Raw genomic sequence first — 13,462 nt, 5'->3', positions numbered from 1 at the left:
CCCGTGGACACAATGGTGAGGTCTGACAGGAGGAAGGGAGGGGAGGAGATGAGAGGAGAGGAAAGGAGAGGAGAGGAGAGGAGAGGAGAGGGGAGGGGAGGGGAGGAGAGGAAAGCGGAGGGGAAGTGAGGAGAGGGGAGGGGAGGGGAGGACAGGACAGTCAACAACAGGCGCTTGCCTACCGGGCGGCAAAGGGAACAGCCCCTCCCTACTTGCAAGCAATGGTTAGCCCCTAAACGCCTGCAAGATCACTCCGCTCGTCCACCTCGGCTGCCCGCCTGGCATCGCCGCCTTTACGTGGATGCAGTGGCCGCGCTACTCGGTCACGGCTTTTCACTGTCTTGGCGCCCCGCTGGTGGAATGAGCTTCCCACAACGGTCAGGACTGCAGAGTCACTTCCGATCTTCCGCCGTAGATTGAAAACCCATCTCTTCAAGCTACATCTTATCAGTCCCTCCTAAAGACCGCTTCACCTTCACTACCCCCCCTACCCCCCCCCCCTCCTGCTAATAAAATATATTTAAAAAATATATATATATATTTAGACTACTGGCATTACAACTGCCAATGGCCCCTGGTGTGAGCATTGATTACTTTGTCTTATGATGACTGTTGGATAGATGAATCACTTACTTAAACAAATGTATTGTTGTACGTTGTACGTCGCTTTGGATAAAGGCGTCTGCTAAATGCGTCTGCTAAATGCCATAAATGTAAATGTAAAACAATAAGACATGTTATTGATGGTGGGAGGAGGGTCGACACAATAAGGCGGGGGCGGGGTGGCAGCACAGTGTTACGGTGTCATTATTGGGATTTTAGGGGAGGCTGGTGGAGGTAGAAATTGGCAGACGTTTGATACCATTCCTCATTTGATACCATTCCTCATTTGATACCATTTCTGTCATGGCCCCATCTGGACACTAGGGGGCGGTAGTGACCATTCCATGAACTCTGGCACAACAGGTACATCCTATTAGCTCATTGACATTCTCCATTTAAGTTGTATGTTTTGTATCTCCCAGTGTGTAAGCTTGGAACTTGATAGTGGCTTGTCTCTCACAACCCTCTTTTGGTATATTATAGAATCTAGTCGCCTATGCTCTAGTGATTTAAGTTAAGTTCTTTGTTTTGTTATTTTTCCTAAATTTGTTCCTGTCTACTCTGGATTACTGCAAGTAAAAGTGGCTTTGCCTTTCAACTGCCTTTCAACAGACTCGTCTGGTCTCTTGTCTGTGCCTGCATCCTACCCCACACATCTTATAATTCCTCATTCCATTCCATGCATTACTATGAGCCGGTCCTCCGATTTCTACTTCCACCAGCCTCCCCTGAATTATATGTGTATTGAAGCTATATCGGAATTCTCTGTAACCACAATATGTCAGGCTTTTGCTATCAGTCGCCTCAGTATTGATGTTTATTGATGTTTTCACTGTTCTGTATTTCTGCCTTTATCTTATCCTCCTCTTCAATCAACAGCTTTTTGTTCCTTTTTTTTCTAAAAACTTTTACCACGTGACTTAATTCACATCGTGACCTTAATTCACATCGTGACCATAATCTTGTCATCGATGAAGAGTTTAGGTTTCAAATTTAACACCCATTAACAAGGCCCATTATCAACAGCATTCCATTCCAAACCCAAACTCTTCTGTCAATAAAGCAGCCATCTTGGACCGGGTCTTACTCAGTGATAGGAGGTTTATGAAGAGCAGACTGACAGAGAAAGGAAGAGAGAGAGAGAGAGAGAGAGAGAGAGAGAGAGAGAGAGAGAGAGAGAGAGAGAGAGAGAGAGAGAGAGAGAACCGGGTCTTACTCGGTGGTAGGAGGTGTATGAAGAGCAGAACGACCCCGGAGGGGAAGAGCATGGCGAAGAGACACAGGCGGCGTGAGTAGCTGCGGAACAGAAGCCAGGCCAGTATGTAGGACAGGACCTCAACGGCTGCGGACAGGAAGCAGTTGAGGTAGGAGCTTCCTGCCAGGTTTGACGTGTTCAGGGACAGGGCATAGTAGCCGATGGAAATAATGCTCCTGGGGAGAGAAGCGGAGGTTGATGTCAAGGTCATTCTTTAAAAGTAGAATTATTAATAATTAATAGGATTATCACCACTGTCTGTCCATCAATCAACCAACCAATCAATCGATCTATCTATCTGTCTATCTATCTATGTACTGTGTCTATCTATCTGTCTGTATATGCTTCTGTTGACTATAAAATCAGTTTATCATCAGTCTGATCTATCTGTATGTCTTAATGCTGCTCCACAAGGGGAGGCTGGTGGAGGTGGAAATCGGAGGACAGCCTCAGTATATGGCATGGAATGGAATAAGAAATGGTATCAAACAAGAATGGTAACTAACACGTGTTGGATACCATTCTTGTTTGATACCATTCCTCATTCCATTCCATGTATTAAAATGAGCCCGTCGTCTGATTTCGACCTTCACCAGCCTCCCCTGTGCTCCACATAACATGCCAGATGTTCCACATAGGATACATAAAGTTCTATCTATCTATCTATCTATCTATCTATCTATCTATCTATCTATCTATCTATCTATCTATCTATCTAGGCCATTCTGGGGAGGGGGGGATGGAACACAGGAGAGGGGGACGAGAGGACAGTTCGCGACGGGGACTCACCAGACCAGCCACAGCGTGATGGAGACCCAGCGGATGCTGCTGGTCCTTACCAGGTCGCAGATGTTGTGAGGCTCTGGCTTGGCGGCCTGGAGATCCATCTGGAACACACACAGCACAGTACACGTGTCACAACAGGCGGGTTTGGTCCCGCTCGGCCCTGAGTCCAGCCGGGCCGACCGTGGGGGGTTAAAGCTCTCTCTCTCCCTCTCCGTCTCTCTCTCCCCCTCTCTCTCTCTCTCCCTCCCTCTTTTTCAAACAGAGCTAGACACCAAGTATGTCAACATCCTGCCATCTGGTGGACAGAGAGGAAGTAGTAAAGAGATGGGACATAACAACAGTGTTGACTGTTCATGGAAAGGTGAAAGGTCGTACTGTAGGTCAGGGGAGGCAGGCGGAGGTAGAAATCAGAAGCAAAGCTCATTGTAATGCATGGAACGGAATAAGGGCACACGTGTTTGGTACCATTCCTCATTCAGTTCCATCCTTTACAATGGGCCCATCCTCTGATTTCTACCTCCGCCAGCCTCCCCTGGTGTAGGTTCCAGCTGAGGTGGACTCAGCTGGCTTGGATAAAGCCTACTAAACTTACAAATCAAATCAAATCAAATCAAACTTTATTTATCATATACACAGAATACAGCCGTAGACGGTGAAATGAAATGCTTAGGGCAAGCTAGCTCCTCAACAGTGCAACAAAGTATTCATAATAATAAAAAATAAAAAAAAACATAAGGTGGCATAATATTTAGCAGCAGAAACAAACACATGGAGCTCGATCTAATGTCCAGAAGTGAGTAACAAGTAACAATTAGCACCAAAATAAGGCAAAGTTGAGCAGGAGCTAAATCCACAGCGGCCGCCCACGGTGCCATTCTGATTCCAATCCCATACTGTACTGTGTGTCTCTCTCTCTCTCTCTCCCTCTCTCTCTCTCTCTCTCTCTCTCTCTCTCTCCCTCCCTCTCCCTCTCTCCCTCTCTCTCTCTCTCTCTCTCCCTCCCTCTCCCTCTCTCTCTCTCACTCTCTCTCTATGGATAAAGCAACCTACCAACCCCATACTGTACTGTCTCTCTCTCAATGCATTCTATTGAATTCACAAGCTTCAATGAATCGATGCCAAACCAATGGTGTTTAATCTACATGTTGTTACTGGGCAGAAACGCACTCTGATGCTGTATGTGAAGGTCTAACACACTGCCTTGTGTTTCTGCAAACCCCAGCGGATCAGACACAATGTTGACCCAGACACCCCAGAAGCAAAAGCCCAGAGAAAGTTACTGGCTGGAGAGGTTGTGGAGGGTTGAAGGAGGTGTACTGAACAGCCAGACATTCCTGCTCCACAGGACTCCCGTACTAATTGACACATTATGAGCTGTTCTACAGCACTAATCAGAGACGATACATCTGGAGTCTGAATTAAATAGTTATATAAAATAATAATTGTTAAATAAACAGAGTTATATAAGTTATATATCAACTTATATAAACCTGTTTGTTGACAGCGTGACTCTTGGCACAGTCTCTGAGCTGTCACTATGATTACTGTGATTTACAGCATGGGGCTCTGACCAGTAGAGAGAGTGTGTGTGTGTGTGTGTGTGTGTGAGCTGTTTACCAGAGGTTGGGGGTTTGGCTCTGACCTGTAGAGGCTTGAAGATGACCTCTGGAGCTTGGACTCTGTTCCTCCGGGCTGCCTGTCTCATTACGGCCTCCGCTTCCTCCAGCCTCCCCTGAGAGAGCAGCCATCTGGGGGACTCTGGGATGAACCTGAGCACCACAACACACACTTAGACTCATAGAGATGGAACATACTACATTTGCTAACAGATACATGCATATACATCTTTTCACTGTCCTGCCGCCCCGCTGGTGGAACAAGCTTCCCACTGCTGTCAGGACTGCAGAGTCACTACCTATCTTCCGCCGTAGATTGAAGACCCATCTCTTCAGGCTACACCTTAACTGTCCCTCCTAAAGACCTCTTCATCCCCAGTACCCCCCTGTACAAGTTTCTCTACTGTAAAAAAAAAGAAGAAAAAAAAGTAATTATTCCTTCTTCTAGCATTGTGACTGCCAATGGCCCCTGGTCCTAGCATAGATAACTTTTTCTTATGATGACTGATGGATAGATGATTCACTTACTTAGACAAATGTATTTGTTGTAAGTCGCTTTGGATAAAGGTGTCTGCTAAATGCCATAAATGTAAATGTAAATGTAATTATATCATCATTGTAATGCATGGAATGGAGTGAGGAATGTTGTCAAACACACCTACCACCAGAAAGGCACGTAGAGGAATCCAGGGAGGGAGATGGCCAACAGCAGCATTCTCCAGTCCCTGATGAAGAAGGCCAGCAGGGGAAGCACCATGTAGCCGATGGCAAAGAAGATGGAGATGCCCAGGGTGGAGTAGATGATCCGGACGGACAGTGTCAACAGCTCCGTACCTGTGGAGGGGAGGGGAGGAGTGGGGAGGAGAGGAGAGGAGAGGAGAGGAGAGGAGGGGAGGGGAGGGGAGGGGAAGAGATGACAGTCAACGACACAATAGGACATGTTATTAATGGCATGTGCATCTGATATGTATGGAAATACAACTTTCTGCACATTCACTGCTTTGGCTTGTTCTATTGTAATAACAGTTGCTTAATAGGATGGCTTACTTACTCACTGAATATGTAAGCCGACCTACCTAGAACAAATGCAGCTATGTATTGTGAGATCTGGCCAATCCCCACAACAAAGTATAAAGCACAGAATACGACCCAGGAAGGAGAGAAGACTTGGACAAAGTTGAACAGGCTCTGAACTGCCATGGAAGCAAACAGCACGATCTTCCTCCCAAACCTGAGAATAAAATGGAATAGAATAGAATTAGGGCTGTACAGATGAATAAATTAATTTAAAAAAACAGATAAATCAACAAATGCTTTGCTTAACAACTATTTTTTTAGGGATTATTAATCTGATTTCTATATATCAGACCAAGGACAAGAATTAATGTGTATTGATATGCTTATACTAAAGATAGATTTTCAGCTTAAATGTTCGATTTTGAGTGGAGGGGATCTTTAAAGCTAGAGTCAAATCAACAAGTGGTGTACCAGGAGGGCTTGGTTTGAAGGAACACACTACAGAAGTCCATATTTCATAAACTACAGAATGTAAACATAACTGGAGACTCTCGTAACTTTTGAAGAGGCTGGACTGGTAGTATATCAAGAGTAAATGTGTCCAGCCTATGTTTCCTTTTTCTGGAGGTTTTCCTGTGGTTGTTTCGCCCCAAGGTTGTTTGCCAGGTAAATACTACAGGCCAACGTATTACAGTTAAATCACGCTGAACTGACTGTGGACTGCTAACAAAGTTTTAACGCTAAATATGTAGTTATTTACTTGTTAGTCATTTAGTTATTTAACTGTATTTACAGTTAATTAGCAACCGCTCGGAGACTGTCCCCCTGTAGCATTAGTACCGCTGCCTGTCCCAAACAATGATGAGTGTCTCCAGTTATGTTTACATCCGGAAGTTTCTGACGTTTGGCATTTCATAGCGTATAGCAGCCTTTGTCTGAATCTTTAGAAATAAGAATGGCAATTCAAACCTTTGATTTGCAGGCCATCATTTCATTGCTGATTTAGGAACCACTTTCGGTTTCTTGTCTATAAGTGTTTAATAAATCTTTGGCCACCTAAATTGCAATGTAAAAAATAAAGTGATATTGTAAAGTGATTATATATTATAAAGCGAAAATATTTCCACATCAGATTAATCATACATGAATCCAATAGGATTAGTTTCAATCTAGTCTTAATGTTCTTTGCATTAACAAGTCAACAGATATTAACCCCAGCAATTCATGGGAAATAACTATTCACTGGACAGAACAAGGTCATCAGTGACAGGGAACTATAACTTGTGAGATGTCATCATCATCATCATCACCATCATCATCACCGATATTGCTGTTGTGGTCTGTTGCTATACACTTTAGCACATTATGTTATTGTTTTTATTATTATTTTATTGTATTGCATTGATTGTTTGATTGTTGTTTGCTGCATTGTTGAGGAGTTAGCTTGCCCTATGCATTTCATTGCATCATCTACGACTGTATTCTATGTATGTGATAAATAAACGTTGATTTGATCATCATCATCATCATCATCATCATCATCATCATCACCTGTCTGACAGCTGGCCAGAGACGAAGGAGCCGGTGAGGATGCCACAGAAGAACATGGAGGAGGTCAGGGGTTTCTTCCACTTATCATCACACACCAGGTCCCACTGTAAACACACACACGTGCATACGCGCATGCACGCACACGCACACACACAATGTACAATATGAAATGAATAATCTCAAACATCGCTGATGGAGAACTAAGAGAACTTTAAACAGAGACGGACGATGGTCTGATAGGTTGATGGAGGCCGCCAGGTGAACCCATTGGTCGAAAGGCAACAGGGGGAGTGACGGACGAAACGATGATTGACAGGGGGGTGAACCAATACCTGGGAGAGAGACAGAGGGAAAAACAAACAGACAAACAACACCACACGCACACAAATGTAGGGACGTAACATAGATTAATATTGAAGACATCAAAACTATGAAGGAACACATATGGAATTATGTTTTAAACAAAAAAGTGTTAAACAAACCAGAATATGTTTTATATTTTAGATTCTTCAAAGTAGCCAACTTTTGCTTTGATGACAGCTTTGCACACTCTTGGCAAGTTTGTGTCCAAACTTTTGACTGGTACTGGTACATACTTTTTTTTAATGGGCTGAAAGAATACACGCTATGACTACAAAATGCGTGTCCGAATTTGAAAGCCAAAGACGAATCAACTAGTGACGGAACGTTGTCTTGGAAATAAGTAGCCTAAATGACAAAAAGATGGAATTTAAACAGTAACTTAATGCTGTAGTTGAATAACGGACCTGTCCCGTTAAACTTTCATACCTCCGACACGATGGTAGAGACGTACGTATCGCGGTCGTATTCCCATCCATCCAAACAGCTCTCACGCTGTATTTCGGACACGTTCACGTCAACCCCGGGTACAAAACCTTTCTCTGAAAAGCCCCTGATAACATCCAGTCTGTATCTGGTGCATTTACTGAGAGTCAAAGTTCCGCTGTCCTCCTCCAGAGGAATAGTGTGGTTTCTCCACTCCTCGCTGATGTTGGCGTTTGTGGGTACGAGACAATGGTGCGCCGGTGTGTCGCCGATGAACACGAAGGACATTGACGTCAAGCCGTTGGGGATGACATTCAAACACAAGAGGAAGAACACCGTCTGGTGGAACGGTCCCCATTCTCCAAGGAATGCTGTGCTCTCCTCATAGTCTGTCATGTTGTGTGTGGGTAGGAGTGCTTCCTGGCATGACATGTGACATCCTGCCTTTATGTTAGGCCTACAGTTAAATACATTGGAACATGAAGAAAGTTAAAAGTTTACTTTAGTGTGTGGGTGTAGTTTACTTTTAACTACCATTAACTGGCAACCGCTCCTACTATCCCAACATTACTGTCCACAAAAGTCCTAGTTAGGCTGTTAGGCTGTCTATGAGCAGATTGTGACTTTCAGAGCATATTATGACCAATAATAAGCATGTTTATATTTATTTTTACATATTAGGAGATGTGCTTTACACACACACACACACACATCATATTTTCTGACTGTTTACCCACATTGCCTTGCAACAGTGTTCACCACTTGCACAATCTTCACATTCTCTTGCCTCAGTGCCTGAGACTGAAAAACATTGAATTATGTTTTTTTTTCCACTGATCTACACAGCTCACTGGACACTTTCCAAATGAATGAAAGTGTGAGGAAAAACATTAATTAAACATTTTCAGAAAATGTAAAAAAAAATGTGAAGCCCTCTGCTGCAGTACTCCATATAATTATCTTAAATGCAAAAGAGATCAGTCACATCTTCGTGCAATAATAATAGTTCACAGAACTATTCTAATAGTTCTAATAATCTAATAGTTAACTCTCTCGAACTTCAGCTGTTAACTCTCTCCCCCCCCCCCTCCCCACTCTGCACCAGTCTGCTAGGACATTTATCTCATCCCTATAGGCTGTCTCATCGTTGTTGGAGATCAGGCCAACCACAGTGATGTCATCAGCAAACTTGATGATGGAGTTGGAGCTGTGGTGGCCACACAGTCTGCGTGAACAGGGAGTACAACAGGGGACTAAGCACACAGCTCTGAGGGGCCCCTGTTTTGAGTGGAGGAGGTGGTGCAAAGTATTTACAATCATTCACACAAAAGCAAAAACAAAAAGAGAAATAAAATAAAAAAAACAGCCCAAAAACAGTCTGAAACACTGTATTGTATTCTCATAATCAACAACAATTTACAATAATCAACTAACAATCTAGCATACAAGTTTTCATACACAGGACCTATAGTCACTAACAAATACAACAAATTGGAATGAACGTTCTTCAAACAAAATATTTCAAAGTCAGACATAATCGATATATGTGTCTGTGTTGACAAGTTCCTCCCCTACATCCTCCTGGGAAGTCTGACTGTGTTCTCCTCTGTGTTGAAGACAGAGAGAGAGAGAGATGGGAGGGAGAGAGTGAGAGAGGGAGAGGGAGGGAGACGCAGAGAGAGGGGGACCAGAGAGAGAGAGGGAGGGAAGAGAGAGATGCAGAGAGAGAGGCAGAGAGAGAGAGAGAGAGGGGGGGAGAGAAAGAGGCAGAGAGAGAGAGAGAGGGGGGGGGAGAGAAAGAGGCAGAGAGAGAGAGAGAGAGAGAGAGTGAGGCAGAGAGAGAGGCAGAGAGAGAGAGAGGGAGGGGGAGAGAGATGCAGAGAGAGAGGCAGAGAGAGAGAGTGAGGCAGAGAGAGGCAGAGAGAGAGAGAGAGAGAGAGAGCCAGAGAGAGAGGCAGAGAGACAGAGATAGAGAGAGAGAGAGAGAGGCAGAGAGAGAGAGGGAGCGGGAGAGAGAGAGAGAGAGAGAGGGAGGGGGAGAGATGCAGAGTGTATGTACAGTATGCTGCGTGCTGACTAACCATCAACACAACATATGGCGGCAGGTGGCCTAGAGGTTAGATTAGATTAGATTAGATTAGATTCAACTTTATTGTCATTGTGCAGAGTACAAGTACAGAGACAACGAAATGCAGTTAGCGTCTAACCAGAAGTGCAAAATAGCAGAAAGTGCAATGAACAGTATTTACAGGTAGTGCAATATATGAGCAGTAAGTAGTGCAGTATAATATAAGTAGTGCAGTGTGAGCAGTATATGAGTAAGCATTAGCATTATAGCAGAGTAAATAAGTTACAGTGTGAACAGTGTAGCAGCATATGAATTGTATAGTAATGCAGTCTAGCAGTATATATGTATTAACAGTACATGAGGTAGATAGCAGAATAAATATAAATATAGAGAGGCCGGCCAGCAATCGGCAGGTTGCTGGTTTGATCCCCACCCTAGGAGGGATCCGGATGTGAGCTGGTAACTGGAGAGTTACTGGTGTCGCATCTAAGGCTCCTACCACTGCTTTTGTGCCCTTGAGCAAGGCACTTAACCCCTAACTGCCCCAGCGGTGCTGAATATGGCTGCCCTGTGCCCAGAGCTTTGTTCTCCCTTGGGGGGTGTGGTGTGGCAGTGTGTGTGTGTTGTCTTGGGAGGGGTGTGCACGTGTCAGATTTGATGAGATTTGATTGCATGGCCAAATAAAGAGTCTTCTTCTTCTTCCATCTATGATGCCAACTAGTGAGTTCATGCTGAACACTGCCTCAGACAGAGAGAGACAGAGAGAGACAGAGAGAGACAGAGAGAGACAGAGAGAGACAGAGAGACAGAGAGACAGAGAGAGACAGAGAGACAGAGAGACAGAGAGAGACAGAGAGAGACAGAGAGACAGAGAGACAGAGAGAGACAGAGACAGAGAGCACATTGCTTTGTCCGTCCACTGGTCCTGTCCTCTGTTTTGTTGACAGAATCCTCTCTAATTGCAGTGTGGGTCAGTCTTGCATACCAAGAGGAGCCGACTGAGGCTGCAGGATTGAGTCTTTCGCTGCCAAATGAGAGGAGGTTCTACATACATGGCAGCGAAAAAATCTGTGCAAACCACTGACCAGTTGAATAAAATCACACACACCGTTAGAGGGAGATATACAGTAATAATCTTTTTCAACGTGAAGACCGTAGTATTGGATGGACTGAGTTATTGCTCATTATTAACGTGAGGTAAGGTCTCTCACGTTCACTGATGACCACACTTATCATGCATGGTACTGCATAACCTTGGCTTAAACTAGCCACCAGAGATTCTGGCGTACTGCAACTATAAATGTGAAATTATTATTAATTTTTTTTTACATAATGAACTTTGCAGATAATGAATGCCATTTTGACTGTTTTTAAAAAAAAAAATATATATATTATTATGAAAGCAAATCTAAAGTGCAATCATAAAAAGTAGCACCAGGTTATTTCCATAGTGTCTGTACCCACTGTAGAAGGAGAGATCATATTAGCCTATTACTGGAAGTTGTTTGGTTTATTCACTTTGTAACAGCCTGTCAGTATGATGGTAACAGCCTGTCAGTATGATTGTAACAGCCTGTCAGCTTGGGGTAAATAAGGTTTGCAACCTCATGGGTATTTTAGAAAAACAGGTTGGATTGACATTGTTTTTTGGTTGTATCGTTGTATATCGGTCATGACGGAAAATGTTATGGTGCAGTAATGTCTAAATCCAAACATTGTATAAACGTATGTAAAAGGATGTTGATTCACTGTCTTGTGCCAACCATAGAGAGACAATGGAAAATAACTCTGAAACAATGTTAAAACCAAATGTTGCAGAGTACAATGTGATAACACCATCATACCATATTGGTTTATGGTTGTTATCTGATGGTCGCTATCAAACGTTACATCAATATTAGTCTTTTAACATTGAATTTACGTAAATAGACAACATTTTTTAAACTATTATTTTCAACTGAGATGGTCTGATGCTGACCGTCAACTGCCAATCTTAAACAAACGTTCATTTTCAACCCATGTGCAATCATATAGCAATGTTAGATGATGAACATCAAATGATGACCTTAAGTCAATGTTGAAAAATAACCATCTCATAACAACGTCTAATAAACTGTTAATTCCAACCAACATACTACTAACTTACAACTATCAAATAACAATGTCAATCCAACATTGCAAAAGCTACAGAGCTCCAGCGTTTCCATTTTGACGTAAAAAACTTTCAAAAACAATTCTCTCACAATCGTTGTACAGCATCAGTTTGGTTAGTGGTTCACTTTTACATAACTGTGACACAATATAAAATGCCTATGGGGTAGGGGTGATTAGGTCTCCCTCGTAAAAGAGATATTAGATTAGATTATAGATTATATCTGTATCTCAATAAACTTCCTGGTTAAATAAAGGTTAAATGAAAGCAAGATAAATGACAGCTACTGTACCCCACATTTATAGGAGCAACTTAAAGTAGTTTTGTTTTTGCTTTGGAGGAAATTGGATTGTCAGTAGGCCACTGTAGCACTGCAAGAAGATGATTAAAAACAACACTGTTTGTAAGTCTTTTAGATGCGAAAGGTGACAACAATAAAGTCAATCAAATGATCAATGATCTGTCATTAAACCAGGTCAAAGGTTAAACCAAAGTCCTTTATCTGCCCAATCAGAGACTGATTCAGACCTGTTTGTTTCTTTAGCACTCCGACACAGCTTGTCTTCATTCTTCTTGTGTGTTTTTATAAAAATGATTTTTTTTATTATTTTTTTATAATTAAGTCACAAATGACTATTACTATTACCTCTCACTATTAAATAAACCCAATGACAATGAGGTCATATAGGATATTTTATTTGATTGACTTGTTGAGTGTATTTAAGTGTCTTATCCCTCCCCATGTTCCACGCCCATATGTTTATAAGACAATGTCAAACTGTGCATTTAGTCAGCATAGACATAGAGCATAGATTTGAACGGTCTTGATGATAATAATAAAGTGTGAAATCTTGGTAAAAATCATGTAAATGCCTGTGCCAAAGCCTGCCGTCTTATTCTACAACGTAGATGTTTATTTATAAATGCCTAAATGTCAGTTTATATTTTTGCATATTGTATGTTGGTTTTGCAATGTGATTTATTAAATCTGTATGTTCGAACAAAAGAAATTACTGCATTATTTTGTAGCGACATAAACTAAAACTAAAAACTATCTATCTAGAATATCCATCATAATGTGAATGAATATAGAGAGAGTTGTGAGATGAGTTTATCTCTCCCTCTGAAGGATCTGCTGATTCAGATAACATCGCTAATGGTGCACATCAGTGATAAGTCAGCATATTAATCCTGTCACTTATTTATGTAATCAATGATTAATTGTAAGAGGAAATAAACCCCTGCAGCTTTGGAACAGTCTGAGTCCGAATGCCGCTTAAACCCATTCACAGTACAAGCGTGTGCCATTCTTCAGGGTATTTAAAAGGGAGGAATGTTGTGTTTAGGGGAGGGAGGAGGGGGGAGGGGGGAAGGAGGGAAGGGGGGGGGGGGCATTTAAATGGATTTGATCATTTTTGCTCACTAGTTGAATTTCGATTGAATCAAGAGAATGAGTAACATCCCTCTCTCCTCTGTTGTATGGACAGCATAAAGGTGGACACCAGAGTCTCCGGCCACAGACCTACTCTCTGGGACGTGGAGGAAGAGGCAGCTGTGATCTGAGGCTTGGTTAGGGGCCGAGAGGACCGGATCAGGTCTGAGGTTGTGATTCTGCCCTGTGGAGCGTT

At 42.7% G+C, this 13,462-nt stretch overlaps 1 protein-coding gene across 1 annotated transcript in view; it reads right to left on the bottom strand.

Annotated features, from left to right (window-relative positions):
* The window catches only part of slc22a21 (solute carrier family 22 member 21), a gene marked incomplete at its 5' end in the record, with an annotated part of 10,615 nt that extends 2,605 nt beyond the window's left edge, over positions 1-8,010 (bottom strand). Inside the window, 8 exons of the mRNA XM_083689159.1 lie at positions 1-22; positions 1,820-2,034; positions 2,648-2,745; positions 4,287-4,413; positions 4,923-5,094; positions 5,337-5,491; positions 6,829-6,932; positions 7,618-8,010. The exon at positions 1-22 is cut by the window's left edge and continues 161 nt beyond it. Of these exons, the coding sequence (XP_083545285.1) occupies positions 1-22; positions 1,820-2,034; positions 2,648-2,745; positions 4,287-4,413; positions 4,923-5,094; positions 5,337-5,491; positions 6,829-6,932; positions 7,618-8,010 (1,286 nt within the window). The remainder of the gene's footprint in view (positions 23-1,819; positions 2,035-2,647; positions 2,746-4,286; positions 4,414-4,922; positions 5,095-5,336; positions 5,492-6,828; positions 6,933-7,617) is intronic.
* Positions 8,011-13,462: the final 5,452 nt, after the last annotated feature.

Source organism: Argentina silus, assembly GCF_951799395.1.
Source record: "Argentina silus genome assembly, chromosome: 2".
Lineage (NCBI taxonomy): Eukaryota > Metazoa > Chordata > Actinopteri > Argentiniformes > Argentinidae > Argentina > Argentina silus.
Note: the sequence above shows the minus strand (reverse complement) of the source record. Positions and strands in the feature narration are given on the sequence as shown.